This window comes from Myotis yumanensis, unplaced genomic scaffold (genome assembly GCF_028538775.1).
Source record: "Myotis yumanensis isolate MYYU_CA2020_CCGP unplaced genomic scaffold, mMyoYum1.0.hap1 SCAF_4, whole genome shotgun sequence".
In the NCBI taxonomy this organism is placed as follows: domain Eukaryota; kingdom Metazoa; phylum Chordata; class Mammalia; order Chiroptera; family Vespertilionidae; genus Myotis; species Myotis yumanensis.
Window position 1 is genome coordinate 53,178,456 of NW_027223755.1, and position 17,949 is coordinate 53,196,404.

Genomic DNA, 17,949 nt, shown 5'->3' on the forward strand with positions numbered 1-17,949 from the left:
CTTGCGAGCCACATGTGGCTCTTTGGCCCCTTGAGTGTGGCTCTTCCACAAAATACCATGTGCAGGAGCGTATGTACAGTGCGATTGAAACTTCGTGGCACATGCGCAGAAGTCGGTATTTTGCTGACCACTGGCCTAGACTAAATTATGTTGCAGTAACAAAGACCTCAAAATCATAGGGGTCCATAGAAACACAGGTTTGTTTTTTGCTCACACTACAGGACCATGTTGGTGCTATGACATCTTTATTCCAGAACCCAAACTAAAGGAGGACTTCCAAAGTGGACAATTCCAGCTTTATTTCAGAAGGAAAAGAGAGACCACAGAGCCAAGGATAACTCTTGATAGTCCTACTGGGAAGTGGCATGGGTTAGCAAAAGTGAGTTACATATCAAAGCCTGAGATCAGGAGGCGGGGAATGATATTTTGAACAGAAAGCAATCTGCCAAAGATGCTATTAAAGACAAACAGGTGACATTGTCACCAACATGTTAAATCCTTTAGCATAGTTTCTTGTTGACAGGCATTTAAGAAAACACCCTGCTAACGTGATTACAGTCATACATCTGTGTTTACTTTGAGTCTAACTTAAGTTGAAATTTTTTTTAAAAGTATCATACAGTTTTCATATTTATTTTATATTAATTACGGAGTATAATGAAACACAAAAAGTACAGTATTGTGACAAGATTCTGGATAATAGAAGCATGGATCCAATAAAACTGAAGGAAGACCTCTCACTGCCTACTTTGGACATCTATTAGACATAGTGGATTTTTTAATAGAAAGACATCTTGATTTTTAAAGACTCGGACTTTACCTGGCTTTGGATTTGCCTTAAGAAAAAAAGACTTGCGTTAAAAAAGTTTTTTTAGTTCAGCATATCACCAAGAAAAATAACCCACATGCCACTGGAAATATTTTGGTGCAGCGCACATTTGAAGTTGTGTTCCCATCAAATGATGTCAACACTATGGGAATTTCTGACATTTGCTTTAATATTTCTCGTTTGCATGTAACCTGATGAAAACAGATACCTCTATTTGCATAGCCAACTTATTACAGGCAAAGAATTCCTATTTCATGAACTCCTTTAGAATCTGCAGAGTCAATGTCTTTAACATGGTAAAGGATTTCTTTGCCAAACAAACTTTCAGGCAGCATAAAAATCTTGGCACTCTGGGCTCAGATGGAGCATCTGTGATGCTTGGCAACACATCTGGTTCTGCTGCTTTGGTGAAGAAACATGCTCCTCATCGCAACATGCAGTGGTGTCAGCCGGTGTCAACGACTCTGCCAGCAACCCTGAAAAAAATCGTGTCTATTCCTACGAACATTGTCAACTTCCTGAGAGCCAGGGCTGACATGCTGCTATTTCGAGAGGTTTTGTCAAGAAATGGGAGTACGGGAGGAAGTTCACTGCTGCAATACAGCAATTAACTTGCTTTCCAGAGGACCTGTCGTGAAGCATTTGGTTGCCCTTCAAAGGAAAAGTTCTGCTTTCTTTTGAGGCAGAGGAAATCCAATTATCAGAATAATCCAATAGGAAAAAGTCCATTCCTAGTCTGCTTTACTGGGTGGATATTCTTGCCAAATTATCTAGGTAACTCTTTCCACTTACATTCTTTTAGTTCAACTGTCATGGAAGGGCATGTCGGAGGCAGTTATCCACCTGGACATTCCAAGGCTGGGTAAGTGCTTTGGCAAAGTAGAGCGAGGAGTGACAAATGTTGCCAGTTTGTTTACAGATAGAAACCCATAGACAGCTGGAACCATTAGATAATATCTTTGAACGCTAATTCTGCCTCCCATGATCTTAACGTGAAACCATGAATACTTAATCCTCATTAAAAGACATAATGTAGCACACTAACGATGCAGACTTTTCACAGGATGATCTCATTGCCACAGTATGGATTCAACAAGGACTCTGGAGAACTCCAAGAATCCCACCGTGTCTAGCCCTTCTCTAATAAAGCCACAGGGGCTCCCATGTTGTTTGTGACTGTTTCCTTTGCCAAGTCAGTGTTTTCAACCCCTACTGCCATGAAACTGAAAAGTCATAGTCAAACAGATGTCAAAAGTAAACAAGCCTATTGCTATGTCAAAAACCACTCCATAATGTCAATATCAAAGCCAAACATCAGCCTTCTTGTAGAGGCTTACTTTTTTTTTACTTACAAAATTTGCATTTATCTCAGGCATTCACATCATGAGGAAGGTGATAAGCATCGGAGAAAAAAGCCTTTATAAAGTTACTTTATTGTCTTTGTAAAATAATTCAATTTCCATTACAAAAAATGCTATTAAACAGTTTTTATACATGCTTTTATGTGTTTTCTTCAGAGGAGGAAGTGTCTATAGCTGTCTTTAGACTCTCAAAGTGTCTGCAGCCTAAATAAGGCTAACACCCTCTGCCATGGTGCTTTGTAGAGTGAAACATTTTAAGGAACAGAATAAATGTTGTGAAGGAGTGAAATTCTTCTATTGAAAAATAAAGCTATCTAAACGGGAAAGGGACCAGCTGCACTGGAGACGGGCACTAACCCACTCTCATTTTGGGACAAGGTTTTAGAATAAAAATGGAAGCAATCTGGATAAAAATATTTGACTTGTTAGATACTGTTTTTAGTTCTCATATTCAATGAAGAACCTGTAGCCACAGATATGTTGAAGAGTAGGACTAAGTTAATAAGGAAAAATTAGGAGCTCAGATCTAGTGCTTTACAGTGTCGTCTTTTCTTGAGAAGTATAGAAAAGGCACCTGGAAGGCCCCTGTGTTAGTTCCCATTGCTGCTGTGACGAATTACCATGAATCTAGTGGCTTAAACAACACAAATGTGTTATCGCAGCAGGTCTGCGGTTCAGAAGTCGGAAGTGGGTTTCACTGGGTGAAAATCAGGATGTGGGCAGGGTTACATTTCTTTCTGGAGGCTCCAGGGGAGAAAGCATTCCTTGCCTTTTCCAGCTGGTAGAGGAACCCACATTCTTCGCCTGTGACCCCCTTCCTCCATTTTCAAAGCCAATACAGCAACTCACCACCCCCTCACCCCACCCCAGTCAGTTTGTGTTTTCATAATGCCCTGGCTCTGGCCTTGGCAGTGTACTTCCACTGCTCATCCTGGGTCTTGTGCTTGTTGAGCATGCGGTGCAGGGCACGCACTTTCTTGGGCTGCAGACACGGGGGCTTGTAGAACTTCTGAGGTTCTGAGTTTGCTTAAAGATAGTGATAACATGGGCAATGGACTTGCAAACAGCTCAGCTCTTGGAGAGCTTGAACCTGGTGCCACCTGTCATTTGGCAAGGAGTTGTTGGGAGAATTCCACCTTCAATTCACACAGGTATTTCAGAGCTCTTCCTTCTTGCCCTGAGGGCGTGAGCATTGGTTTGGCCATAGCTGTGCAAGCAGCTGTCAACTGCCAGGCACTCTGATGGCCTCTTCTCCTTTTAAGGATACTTATTAGATCAGGTCCACTCAGATAACCCAGGATAATCTCCCAACTGTAAGGTCAGCTGACTAGCAATCTTCATCCCAGCTGCCACCTCAATGCCTCTTCGTCATGCAGTGTAACATAGTCACAGGTTCCAAGGTTTAGGACAAGGGCATCTTTGAGGGGCTATTATTCTGCCTATCACACCACCCCTCAGTTAGTATGGTGGGAAAGGACCGAAAGTGCCAGGGAACAGTGAGAAGTAGAAATCAGAAGTAAACAGCCCCTAGCGGGATGGATGGTTGTTCCCTGACTGTACTACCAAAATATTTAAGGATCAGGCTTGAGGTCATCTGCATCTGTACTTGATTCCCCCCCCCCGCCCGGAGAACCTAGTCTTAAGGAGGGGTAAAGATGCCAATTTTGGAAAACCTGAGTGTTAATCCTGACTCTGCCACTTATTGTCTATATCACCTTTGGCAATTCACTTGAGTCTGGCTGAACCCCGATTCCTCATTGTAAAACCAGTTTCAACTAGGAGAGGCAGGGAGAAGATGTGCTGGGACGTGCTGACTGTCAGGGATGTTGGGAGGAAAGTGGATCTCATGGGATCTCCTAAGTTCCACTGGCCTTCGAAGGGAGTCCTGGGATGAGAAACAATTGGGTGCCTCTGCTGTCAGAGGCCCCTAACCCCAGACTTCTGCTAAGGAGTCTGGCTCACACCAGCTATCAACCAAATCTCAGTCCTACTGGAAACTTCCCCTGATACCCCAGCCAGAGTCACAGTGCTGTGGAACCTCTCGCCAGGGACTCAGCTAGGTGAGGCGTTTGGGCTCTGCCCTAAGAACTGCTTGGGGGCAGCACTAGCTGAAGCCTGAACAAGGATGCAAAGTGCACGTATACAGGCAGAACGCCTATCGCTTCCAGCCTTCTGACGCCTACCTATCTCAGGTATCTTCCAGCTGTAATGCTACTGTGATTCTAGATTAAGCAGAAGTGTTTCTACCGTCTCAAGGTCAGTGGGCTGTCACCTCAATGGGTCTAAGCACCAACAGGCCCCCAAAAGAAGGAATGGCCCCATCCCCACCTTTTGCCAATTTTCTTCTTTGCTCTCCCACCCAGGAGACAACAAAGGGAAAGAGCCCATGGGGCTGGTTGCTTGCCCACACTCCCCTCACACAGGAGCAGAATTAGATAATAAACAAGTGGAACATATTGTGCTATGACTGTGAAATATACCTGTTTATTCCTCTGGTATGAGATATTTCCTATAATCTTTGAAAGGACATGTCTAATTTGTTTATTGAATAATAGTTATGTCGTGACCTAGCAATAAACACATACAACAAACACAGATATTGTCCCATTTTTGTTCTAGAGCAATGGTTCTCAACCTGTGGGTCGTGACCCCTTTGGCGGTCGAACGACCCTTTCACAGGGGTCGCCTAGGATCATCCTGTATATCAGATATTTACATTATGATTCATAACAGTAGCAACATTACAGTTATGAAGTAGCAACGAAAATAATTTTATGGTTGGGTCACAACATGAGGAACTGTATTCAAAGGGCCAGAAGGTTGAGAACCACTGTTCTAGAGCATGGGTCTTGATTGGTATAGTGGGCAGAATTATGAGATGGCTGTGAAGATTCCACCTCCTAGTGTATATGTCCTGTATAATCCTTGTGCGTGAGGGGATTTAGGAATATGATAAGGTTGTCTTCTCCGTGATTAGGTTATGATGGCACAGTTCCTTTAATAAAGGGAGATTATCTTTGGTGTGCCTGGCCTAATCAGCAAGCCCTTAAAGGGACTAGGCTCTTCCTAAAGAAAGAGTTTTGAAGTGTAAGAGAGGTTTGACACAAGGAAGATGCTCCACTGATGGCTATAACTATGGAGGGGATCCACTAAGAGTGGAAAGTGGTCACTAAGAGTGAAAGCCAACAAGAAAATCAGGGATTCGGTCTCCTAACCACGAGGAACTGAATTCTATGGACAAACTGAATGAGCTTGGAAGTGGATTCTTCTGTAGAGCCTGGAGATGAGAATCCGGCTTCCGTGTGAGACAGAGCAGAGAAGTCACGGGAACCATGCCTGGACTTCTGCCCTACTGAACTCATGGCTAATTAGTTGTTTTAAGCCTCTAAGTAGTTGTGCAGCAATAGAAAACTAACAAACTAATAAAATGGTATTCTAGTTAAGTGTGACTTGGGATTTTTTAAAAGACCTTTTTCTTATATCCTGTTTCCCTGCTTTTCTATAAAGTGTTGCTCTGTTTTCTCTCCATGAAGTTATTTCATTGAATAAGAAAATGCCATATTGTTAGATTAAAATCTTCTCTTATATCATATATGAGAGTTACAACTTTTTCTCCCTCACAGTTGATTTGAGATGCAAAGATGTCTATGCATGCTTTGAGCTGGAGAATCAAACTGGAAAACACGGATTTCAAGAATTAAAGCAGACAATCTGTGCATTTTGAAGTAACTCAGATATGTTTCATTCACAGCATCCAGCTATCTTGATACACAGCAACCCTGACATAGCAGTTGAAGGTAAAGGAGAAGTAATGTGAGCATAGGTGCTTGGACATTTTAATATCTTTTATCAATAAACAACAATAGAACGCCACACATCTGAATCCATGTTTTTCCCAAGGAAAACCTGTATCCTACCTTCTGCTTCCTGATATTCAGGTGGATCCTATTATAAGGGTAAGACACACCATGGGGAACATGCCTAAACTTTTTAGGCTACAAAAATGAAAGTTGATATTCATTAATTAGATGTCTACATTATGCAGATTGACCACTGTATTATATACAACATAGTGAAAGTCACTATTAAATGGCTTGTTGATAGCTCCTCCTAGGTAATTTACTAAACCTTACTTACTGAGAGTCTGTTAACCACAAAGGCAGGATTTGGTGTCAGGTCAAAATCAGAACAAACTGTGACTTTGTGGTTGATGGCAGAAAAAACTATTCTACATCAAAGAAAGCTGAGAACGCAATATGATGTCCTTCTAACATTTAATTCAGGAAACACTGCATTTCCAGCAAAGCTTAACGTAATGCAGGTAAGTGGAAATATCAAAACGTCACTGATTAAAACCCACCAGTTAAAACCTATATTCTCTACCTTTGTGAAAATTATAGAATTGAATTAAGAGAAAAGCCACTGAAATTTAGATTTAAGTAAATGCCAACAATGGATTCTGGAATAAGTCTGAGGATCACAAACCCACAGCTGAAGAATGGTTAGCTGTTTTAGTAAAAAGGAAGAACTCACACACACATACAAATACTCAAAAGGCCATAATGTGCAAAACTTCAAGGTCTGGGGATTCAGGTAAACCATGACTTAGCTTTTACCAACTTTAACCAAAGTCTTCCCAGGTGCTAAAGTCAGCACTAGAGAAAAGCTATTATAAAAGCACTATGTTAAGTAATTATAGCTTTGTCTGCTTCAACTTCTTATACCATCTATATAATTATGTTGAGAGAAAACACTCCAAGCTCAAATGAAATAAATGACTTCAGTTTATGCCCACACGGACCTTGTCAAGTAGCCAATGACTTGCCCTTTCATTGTGAGTGACTAATATCAATGTTGGCTCTAAAGAAAGACACTTTTCATAATCGCCCAACAATCTGCTAAGTGAAAACATATGGATAGGCTTAGGCAAAGCCTGCCAGGGGTCTTTGCTGAATGGAAAACAGGTGCTCTCATTCTGTGCCACGTAATACCCCATTTACCCCCAAGTCCAAAGGTTATAGGACTAATAGTTGCCTTGTGGTAATCAGGGAAAGCCAAGACACTGGCCTTGGTGAAACATCTGGGACATATTTTACATACTTGCAACATATGCTTCAGGTTCAATTAAAGTGAGGCTTTGGCACATTTATTAATCTTTTTTACTTTTATCCTATAAGAGGACCCACTGACCTGACCCTAATATTATACCATATGAGAAAACAGAGAAATAATGAGAGCGAGAGGTCAGCACCTGCTCGTATGGCAAAAAATACATTTGTTTTCTCATGAAATTCCATTACGCATGACTCTATACACAAACTTTAAATAGAGGAACCAATGCATTTTTAAAAGTAGGAAATTACCCTTCTCCCACTCAGACACACTGATAGCCAAGACTTACAAAAGTTACCGCTGTGAGAGCCAGTCAAGAGATGGAAGCTGGTAAACAGAAACTTGAAGGACCCTCTCATATTTCCATTTCTTAGAGTAAAAACTTTGTATTTCTAAATATCCACTCTAAGACTCTTTTCTCTATCATGCAAGCCCCTAAAGTATATTATAAGTTATTACATTTGAGATTTTCTTTTTGTTCAGATGTAATTTTTATGCTATAAATTGCATTATGAATAAAAAGAGAATCCTTATATATCACTCAAATAAAGAACTGGATTTATGAAAATCAGCTCACAGTCCTTTCAGATGGAAAACACACTGTTCGTTGGCATTCTGTACAGAAGAATACAGTTGAATTCACATAGTAATTTAAGCACTCCTTTCAATCAACTTTGGAAACTAGATCTAAAAATGAGTTAGCAAGGCGCTATCAATTTCAGACCACCAAACACTGGATCACAAAGATGCCACTTCAGAGATCTGCTCTTATGTCCACCATGGTGTATTCTACTTGGCATCTATGTTTTGGTAAGCTGGTTAACCAGGTGTGCTATTGATTTCCCACGGCTAACATCCTCTCTATTAAAAAATGACCATAAAGAAGGGATTAGTGGTATAGAATACCAACAAACTGGCTATAAAATACAGGCTGACTTCAAGCAGGACACTGAAGTACTAGACTTCACTAAGGGTTTCCATTTATTAACATTTCTGGGGAAATGCCCGCTGTCAGAATGGATCTTTATAGTAGCTTTAATAATAAAGCAGCAACAAGCGAGGGAAAATGGCCATAAATGGATGGCAGCTCAGTGTTTATCAGCAGAGAAATGATGATTCAGAGCTGGCATGTTGCCTTAAAATACAGTCTCTCTACAGCTCTACCACTGACCTTAACAATAAATCATATCATTTATTGCCATAAGTGTATGCTCATGTTATTTAACATTAAAAACAAGCACATAGGTGTTTTTGCAGAAAGATTTTTGTTAGTTTATATTTGATGATGTCACTAATGACTAAATGATGTACATAAGGAAAATTTTACATAAAAGCTCTATCAATTTAAAAATGTTTGAAATCACATTAGAAGGGAGAAAGTGTGTGTGTGTTTCCATTTTCCTTTAAGCATTAAATATTAGGGAAAAAATCATTTGGGAGTTAACTAATCACTGTGAATTTTTTTTTGACATTTTCAATGCTAACTTCCAGCACACAAAATCTTAAACTAAAATATAACTGTACATCTCTACTGGAACCAAAGGTCAAGGGTATAAATGAAGATACACTGTTTTCCTCCTTTCTTCAAAAAAACTTCATTGCTTTACTAGAACAGAATTCAGATAGTTTCTGGGGAAGGTCAAAATCTGGTTTTAGATGCCGAACAGCACAGAAATAATGAATGATAGCCTCCCTCCCTCCTCCCAATCTCACCCTAGGACTTTTTCCATTTTAGATCTTGACCTGCCCAAGCACTATAAACCAGCATCGCTACCCTCCTTGCCACAGACAGCCGTTCTTCCAACCCCAGCCGCTGCTGCAGTGGTGCAAGGTCATTTTAATTCCTCCCTCCAGTTGTCCTCTCTCCCCAGGGGACAACCAATCCAAGCAGTCCCAGAAACTAGCTGTTATTTACTGTGGTCACCATCCACAAGCCAACCAGCAATTGAAAAATGAGCCTTTCTGACCACACTTTCCTGACCAAGGAGCCATGGGGCCATTCCAAGTCAAGTCTAAGCAGAGGGCAGTAGCACTGGGATTATTTAAATGCCCTCTGCTCACATGTGTTCCTCTGATGAGCAATTTTTCGAAAATTACAGATGACAATATCCATGTTCAGCTCATGCAGCCTGCTATTTTTTCTCTTCTCTCTTTTCCCCAAAGTGTAGCCTGATTTGTAATACTCAAGATAGGACAAATTTTTGCCCTTCAAAAACAGTTGTCACTGCCGTTATCTTCACACGAGCTATCAAGTTCCAGACAAGCTGAATTATTTTATTTTATTTTTTTTGTTCCTAGCAGAAAAAATATTTGACCCAGCTCTGGACAAAAGCGAAGAGGATTTATAGCCCTCTCTCCTCTTTGCAACATGCGGTGGCATTGTTAGGATGATAAACAGCACTGTCCAATTTTCTGGACTCGAACACTTCAACTCCTTTTTTTAACTGTCTGTGAAAACAGTGTCAGGCCTACATTTCCCCATCCCCAGGTACCCAAGTGCTGGGAAAGATAATTACCTTGTCATCTTTGTCATCTTCTTCTTCCTCGTCCTCTAGCATGTCCTCCACTACCTGCAGACAGAAACAGAAGTCGTTTTCATGCTCTTAAAACAGAGAGTTTTGTTCTGTCATTTTGAACCTTTTGGAAATGAAAACTTTATTAACATTTGAAACAGAAGCACGGAGAGGGAATATTTGATCTAGAGATAAGGATGAGGGAAATGCCATGCCTTTAATTGATTAAATCCAGGGAACTGACGCCCAGTCAGGAAAACCCATTGTGTGAAATATTCTGTGACAACTGAAACAATTTGAAATAATGCATAAGGTAAATGAACATAATTTGAGAGATGCTTTAAATCAGGAAATTTCCTTTTTACCTACACTGCTGTCTATATTAATTAGGCACTGTAAATTTGGAGCTAGATAACTAAGCTGAAAACAGCTCTGCTATTTTTAATTTACTTTCCAGCAAACTCTAAGATAAAGAACTATGTCTGTTCATTGATTCGTGCTGGTGATCAATGGCATAAACATCTCTCATGACTCAAATTTTAATTCTTATGTATAAATGTCAAGTTCTAACGATCTCTGTATTACTTTTTAATTTTATGAATTACCTGATATGCTAACTTTAATTCTCTGTGATTTTACAATAAGAATGAACATTATTATTGAAAACTAGAAATATATTCAATAATCAAATGTGTGTAATATAGATGGATATGCATGTATGTAGGTGGGTATACATGCATGTCTTTTAAATGGTTCCTGGTTTACCTATCTCAGCAGAATGGAATAGTCATTTTGGATTCACCACATAATTTCTGCTTGCCTCAATCAGTATGTAACTACAGCCATTATTTTTTTTATTTTTAAATATTATTTTATTAATTTCAGAGAGGAAGGGAGAGGGATAGAGAGTTAGAAACATCAATGAGAGAGAAACATCAGTCAGCTGCCTCCTGCACGCCCTCTACTGGGAATCAAGCCCACAACCCAGGCATGTACCCTTTAGTCCACAGGCTGACGCTCTATCCACTGAGCAAAACCGGCCAGGGTGTACAGCCATTATTAATGGAACTTCAACCTGTTTCAGGTGTTGTATTATGGTTTTACACACCTACACACAAAAAAATATTCCATAGAAACCAACAATTAAAAACACTGGGGGACCCTAACCGGTTTGGCTTGTGGATAGAGCGTTGGCCTGCGGACTAAGGGGTCCCAGGTTCGATTCCGGTCAAGGGCATGTACCTTGGTTGTGGGCACATCCCCAGTAGGAGATGTGCAGGAGGCAGCTGATTGATGTTTCTCTCGCATTGATGTTTCTAACTCTCTATCCCTCTCCCTTCTTCTCTGTAAAAAAATCAGTAAAATATATTTTAAAAAATTGGTGGGGGCATTATTCAAGTAAGTGGCAATTTATTATGATTCTATTTATGTCATTTCTCATTCTTGTGACATTTTTATTTTTTATCTAGTCTGTACCTCTATCTCTGAATAAACTTGATATAAGAGTGATCAACAAATATTTTAACCTTTCTTCCAAAGCTCATAACTTTAGAAGACAGAGACCACCAGTCCTTCTCTCACGTGACTTTCCGATACAAACAGGAATATGCTTAATTATCGAATGAAAACTTCAATAACTAAGACTGTATTATGCAAAGTTATATAAACTAAGATAATATGTCAGGAATTCCAGTTATTCTAATAATTTTTCTCAGATATTCTAAAAGCATTAACTGCTTTAAAATAGCCCAAACACAAGCCTTCAGAACTGATATGACTCACAGCATCTGACAACCTGTGAGATGGTTCCTAATATCATACTTTAAATATTTTATCATATGGTAGAATTCTTTCGTTTGGACATTCAGCATTTTGAAGAAACCATAGTAGCACAACATCTGTTTCCAATATCAGGTGAGAGTTTACACTTATTTTGGGACATACAAAGCAATTCAGCCTCAGCAAGAAAGAAGGATTCTTGACCTTCTCTCTATAACTATATCCTGCCACTCCATAAGCACTATTATAAATCCCCTTGTCCAAGGAACACAGTGCTAGGTACTATGGGAATACAAAATGAGGAACATCTAGATAATTCATCTCTACTCACGTCAGCTCTAAAGAGGCTTATAACCCAATAGAATTTAAATGAGGACGATCAGATAATTTTTCATGTTGACTTTTAATTTACTGAAATGTTTAAGTATTCATATACTAAGTATACAGACAACAATAATTAGGTGCTATATGCCAGGCTATTCCAAATTGGACTATTTGTGATGGAAATTTAAATAGGAAAAGCAGTCACAATATTTCAGTATATATGTTGCATCTAAAGAATTCACCTCACAAATAGCTGAACTAGAACTTAAACCAGACTGTGGGACAGTAGAGAGCAACCTCTCAACCCCTACCCAGTTTGAAAAGAAAAGGAAAAGAAAAAAATTCACCTAACTCTCACAAGATTTTTAAAAAATGATTATAATTTTGTATCTCTAATAAAATGATGTTTTAAATTTTAGATTTAGAATAAGTAATCTTTAAGATTGGTCATTTATCTATTTTATTTTTTTTCGATGTCAACCTAAGTGGCCATTGATAGACAAATAGATTAAAAAGTTTACGCCTCAGCCATAAGCTAGAATGAAATCTTGCCATTTGCATCAACACAAATGGACCTAGAGAATATTATGCTAAGTGAAATAAGCCAGACAGAGAAAGACAAATACCATATGATTTCACTTATATCTGGACTCTAAAAAAATAATCAAAACAGAAACAAACTAATAGATATAAAGATCATTTTTATGTTTGCCAGATGGGAGGAGGGTTGGAGGGATGGGTGGAAAGGGGAAGGGCTTAAGAAGTACACATTGATTGTTACAGAATAGTCATGGGGATGTAAAGAACAGTATAGGAAATACAGCCAATAATACTGCTATAACTGTGTATGGTATCAGCTGGGTACTAGACTATAAATGTCTCATCATTATTTTGTACACCTGAAACTAATATACTATTGTATGTCAACTGTAATTGAAAAATTTATAAAATTATTATAAAAATAAAAATTGTGTATATTTTAGGTATACAACATGATGATTTTTATAAATTAATTTGAGAGAGAGAGAGAGACAGACAGACAGACAGACAGACATCGATTGGCTGCTTCTTGTATGCTCCTTGACCAGGGATGAAACCTGCAACCTGGGTATGTACCCTGACTAAAAATCTAACCCACCACCTTTTGGTGTATGAGACCACACTCCAACCAACTGACCCACACCAGCCAGGGCCAATACGATGATTTGATATACATTAGATTAAGTGATTTCTTTTTTTACTAAAATTACCCATGCAAAGTCATTTATCAAAAATGTTAAGAAAAATAAAATAAGTACTATACTTTTACTCCTGTGCACAAACTCCAACAATATTTTCAAAAGTTATTAAGAATGTATTATATGCCTCCCCTCTTCAGTACTTACTATCACCCTGCAGGTGCTAGGAAGACAGAATGGTGGTGTTAAATTGTACCTAGCAGATGGCAAGATACATAGTGGGTGTTCAAGAAATTTGATAGAGTAAATAGATGAATGCATCATCTATTCTTCGTATCCTTGAACAAAATTTAGTAAAGTGCCTATCATTTATCCCACAGAAGAACTAGCTGGCCTGGGAAGACTTATACCTAATCAATGATGCAGATTAATAAAAGCAAATATTCAAAATGGTTGGAATAGTTGCCTGGAAATACAATCCATGAATATTTAACCTTCATTTTAAGATTTGGAGACCTCTACTATCTTTTTTAAAAAAATATATATGTTTTTATTGGTTTCAGAGAGAGGAAGGGAGAGAGAGAGAGAGGGATAGAAACATAAATGATGAAAGAGAAACACTGATCTGCTGCCTCCTGCCCGTCCCCTACTGGGGATCCAGCCTACAACTTGGGCATGTGCCCTGATCAGGAATTGAACCATGACCCCCTGGTTCATGGGTTGATTCAACCACTGAGCAATACCAACTAGGCGATCTCCAGTATCTTCTAGTTGATTTTAAAAAATTCAAAATATTACTGAACCATAAAAAAAATCCAAAGTGTAATTTACACATTTTACAAATCAACTGCAAATCTTATGTTCAAGAATGACTCAAAGTGATCTGCAGATTCAGGCTCTTCATTTGTGAAACCAAAACTGTTCTTACCCTTCACAAGTGGGTAATTGGTTATGCACAATTGCTCCACAAATGTGCAGGCGGAATAACCCAATGCAACCATTTGCTTTTACATTTGGCAGAAGAGTGTTGTGTTAGCAGGAGGCCTTTGTGTTGTGTTTAGTGCTCTAGTGAGGGCTTTCCCCTCCTCCAGCGCCTTTTTAATGTTACACCATAAATATCTACAAGTGAGGATTTATAATATACAGGTGGCTTTCCTATCGATGCCTCTAAGTTGCTTCAGAATGTATCCCACTATTATATTTTGCTAAGGTGAAGTTTAAGGTGGCTTGAAAAATGGAGATAATAGTAGCACCTATTCCACGTGTTAATCAAGGATCCAATGAGATAGTATATTTAAAGTGCTTAGCAAAGTTCCTGTATTGAAGTACTCAAAAATGTTTGCTATTAATAAAAATAAAAATAATATTAATTTAATAATATTTTAAACATTATTTTCTGAGATTAAATTTTTTTTTTCTGGGCAAAATATTCAGTGTTCTTAACCACATATAAAATTCCGGTTCATGTTTCACTAACATTAAGAAACACATAGAAGGGCATAGGTAGAGGCATGGATAAAGATTCCAATTAAAATGATAATGCTTTCACAACTAATTTTCAGGTTTTAATGGTCCAATGAAATAGATGGCTTTGAAGGCAAGAGTGCCTCAGAAGCTAGTCTGTGCTTTAAGACATGAGCCCTGGCCAAATACAATGAATATAGAAACTGCAAACAGCTTTTAAAAACAAACTATATATATCACTGAAGTACGTTTAATGACTGCACAAAATTGCAACATTTTCCAGAGAACTCAAATAACACCTATTATTTAGAGAGTGCTAGAGTTTAACACTTAACTAAGGAAAACAAATAAAATAAAAGAGTCCTAGTGTCAAATTCCAGCCTTTTCTCTCCAAATAAAAAAGAAAATGACTACTTAGTTTTGTTTTTAAGTATACAAAGTCCAGTTGCCCAAATATTTGTCAGCAATAATTCAATAACAATACATATTTCCTTAAGGAAAATAATGAAGAGTGAGAAAAATGCATAGGTTAGAAAACATACATTTTTACAGTTGTTCTTTCCCTTCCTCTTATTCTTAAGGGGGAATAACTTAGATGGGCTCTAGAATTCTCTTTCCAAATTATGCTTCCTGATACCTTGCTTGAAAACAAGTAGTATTAATCAAACAAAGGAAGGGCACCAGGGAAATCAGAAAGATGTAATGCAAGCAGTTAAAAGTGACATGACCTTCTGTAATGTCGCTCGTCACAGACTTATATGCCACACACTGGAGGAAGGTCTTGAAAGAAACTGATTCTTGGTACTATTCCTTGAATGTAATACTAATAAAGATGACATTTTAAAAAACACACGTAGACAGCCCCAAATGCAGCATGCCAGCTACATTACAGCCCCACAGAATAAGCAGATAACATTATTTTTAAAAGCACATTTCTCCTTTCCTAGTCCATATTTGCTGGACATTTGTCATTACCATATAAAATATAATATGTGGCTGTACATTGAAAAAAATCTATTTTCAAAATGGAACAAAACTGCATCTGGAGAATCTATGTATTTTATATAGTTGTGTGGCAGCTCTTTTTAACATTATGACTTTTAATTATAATTCAATATAGCTAAACACTATGATTTACAAGGAAATAAAATTTTATCTGGCTGAAAATGTTAATAATAATAATGTTGGTAATCTGAATAAAAATATGACATGTTTAGAATTATTCCACCAGACAAAGATGTATAAGTGAGGAACCAGATGGATGCAGAGAAGGAAGACCAAGACAGTGAAAGGATGAGGAAAATTGAATTCGGTAAACTTCAAATTAAAATCATTATGGGACAGTGGATACTATTTATTGCTTTTTAATATCAATTTAGTTTGCAAGTTTTAAGACTAAAGTTTCAAAGGGGGTTAAAAGTTCCATGAATAAGTATTAAAACATGTCATATTATGATTTTCCCAGGGATAAAGGCTTCCACTCATTTATACCCCTTTAAACAAAAAGGAACCCAAATAATCTTGGTTATGTTACCCTTATCTTGAGTACCACAAAGCCCAAAACCCTCAAAAGCCAAAGCCGACACAAACCAGTTTCTTTTGTATGTTTACTTTTCTCCTAGGAAATAATCTTGAGTTAAGTAGATGTTTTGCTACTTTCAGAATGAACAGTTGCACAATTCAAATCACTTTACTCAAACAGTCTATAAAAAAGGCAACATATTAAGTTAAAGAAATCACTACTGTCCTGATGTGCAACTGTGATGTTACAAATTAAAAAGAAAACTGTCACAAAAGGAAGAAGTTTCATATTTAATTTCATATTCATAGAACATCCAAATGTGCACACATGCTATTTGGATACATTGCAAAGTAAATGCCCATTTCCACCCTAGAGATGTGGAAGAATCTGGGGAGAGCAGCATCCTTCAACATGGTCTGGAGCCCATTTATTCCATTCCGCGTGTGCAGAATCCAAGCAGAGCATGCATTTGTGTGCCAGTGGATTTATTACATGTGTTAAGTATCACGGGGACTGAGAAGATGCATATAATCGCTCAGATTATTTCAGATCTCTTAAAAGCACTGGAGGTCGAGCTGAAGACTTTTGTAGGTGAGCCTATGCTGTCATTTTCAGAACAGGACATGTGCTTCTCATGAGATTTTTGAGGAGGAACTTTTGCGAAATGAATGGTGTGTACATATAATTTACCCCACTTTTGAAAAAACTAGTAAGATTCACAAACAGGTCTGGGATATACTGTTTCATCGAGTATATCTCAAAAGCAAATGCATATATGATGGCTGTTTAGTTTGATTCACGCTATTAAGAATTTGACCTTGGAGTATTTCAGCCAGAGTTGTCATCAAGATAACTGAGCCACGAGATGTAATAATAATTAGTGTGATAGACTTGCCTGTGAGGTTGAATATATTGTAGTACAAAAGAAGGCAGACTAAAAAGAGAAGCATTATTACTTACTGCTAAAAGACTTCCCGATTTTTACAGAGACACTCAAATACAATTATTTCTTCTTACAGAATGCATTTCCTTGGCTCATTCTGGGAAGTGCCATGTCGTAATTTAGTCTGATTCTTAATAGGAAATGTGGCTTTAATGTGGCTATCAGATGACTTTTGATGCATGCCACTGATTACATACAGCCTGTATTCTGCATCATCAACAACAGCATTCTTATTTGCAGTGTAATATGCTTTGCTGTAAGATGCAAGGACAGTGAATTTACTTTACTGGCCAAGAGTACATAACCTTTTACTTTTTTAAGTGTCAGCCTAATACGCAGAAAAAACCCTTCCATTAAGAAAGGCTAAATATATTATAAATTCTATGATCAGTATAAGCATCTTAAATGAATTTCTTATATTTCCTTCTCAGTATTCTTAAATGTTCATTCTTATACTTACACAAAGCACTGTGAACTGAATTCTTGTGGTTATTTGAACTATGTCTCCATCTAAAGGCTTCACAATGTATTGTATTTTTGCTTGCAGGGGAAATTCTAATCTTGATTGTTTTTAGGATATTGCATATTAATTCAATTCAGTTGGGGGAAAATAGGTCAACTATTAACCTACAGTATGCTTTTTAAATAATAATGCTTTCTTGAAACTATATTATTTTTCAGGTTAAAAATGTACACAAAAGGTCAAATTATTGAATTGCTTAATGTGCTTTGCAAATGAAATGAAAAGATAACCATTAGATTTATAAGTCATCTGTTTTTATAAAATTTAATATTTTTAAAGCAAAACATTTTTCCATTAATAATAAACATATTTAAATTAAAAGGAAAATTATGTATTTAAGCCTCTCTATATAAAATCAAATTTTCATTCCAGAGTCACCAATTTGTAACAAAAAAAAAAAG

The 17,949-nt window shown here is 37.7% G+C and overlaps 1 protein-coding gene across 6 annotated transcripts in view; it reads right to left on the reverse strand.

Annotated features, from left to right (window-relative positions):
• MCTP1 (multiple C2 and transmembrane domain containing 1) overlaps positions 1-17,949 on the reverse strand; it is a 434,948-nt gene that overhangs the window by 59,313 nt on the left and 357,686 nt on the right. For all 6 annotated transcript variants that reach the window (XM_070412343.1, XM_070412342.1, XM_070412341.1 and 3 more), the window contains one exon: positions 9,819-9,872. In XM_070412343.1, the coding sequence (XP_070268444.1) occupies positions 9,819-9,872 (54 nt within the window). The remainder of the gene's footprint in view (positions 1-9,818; positions 9,873-17,949) is intronic.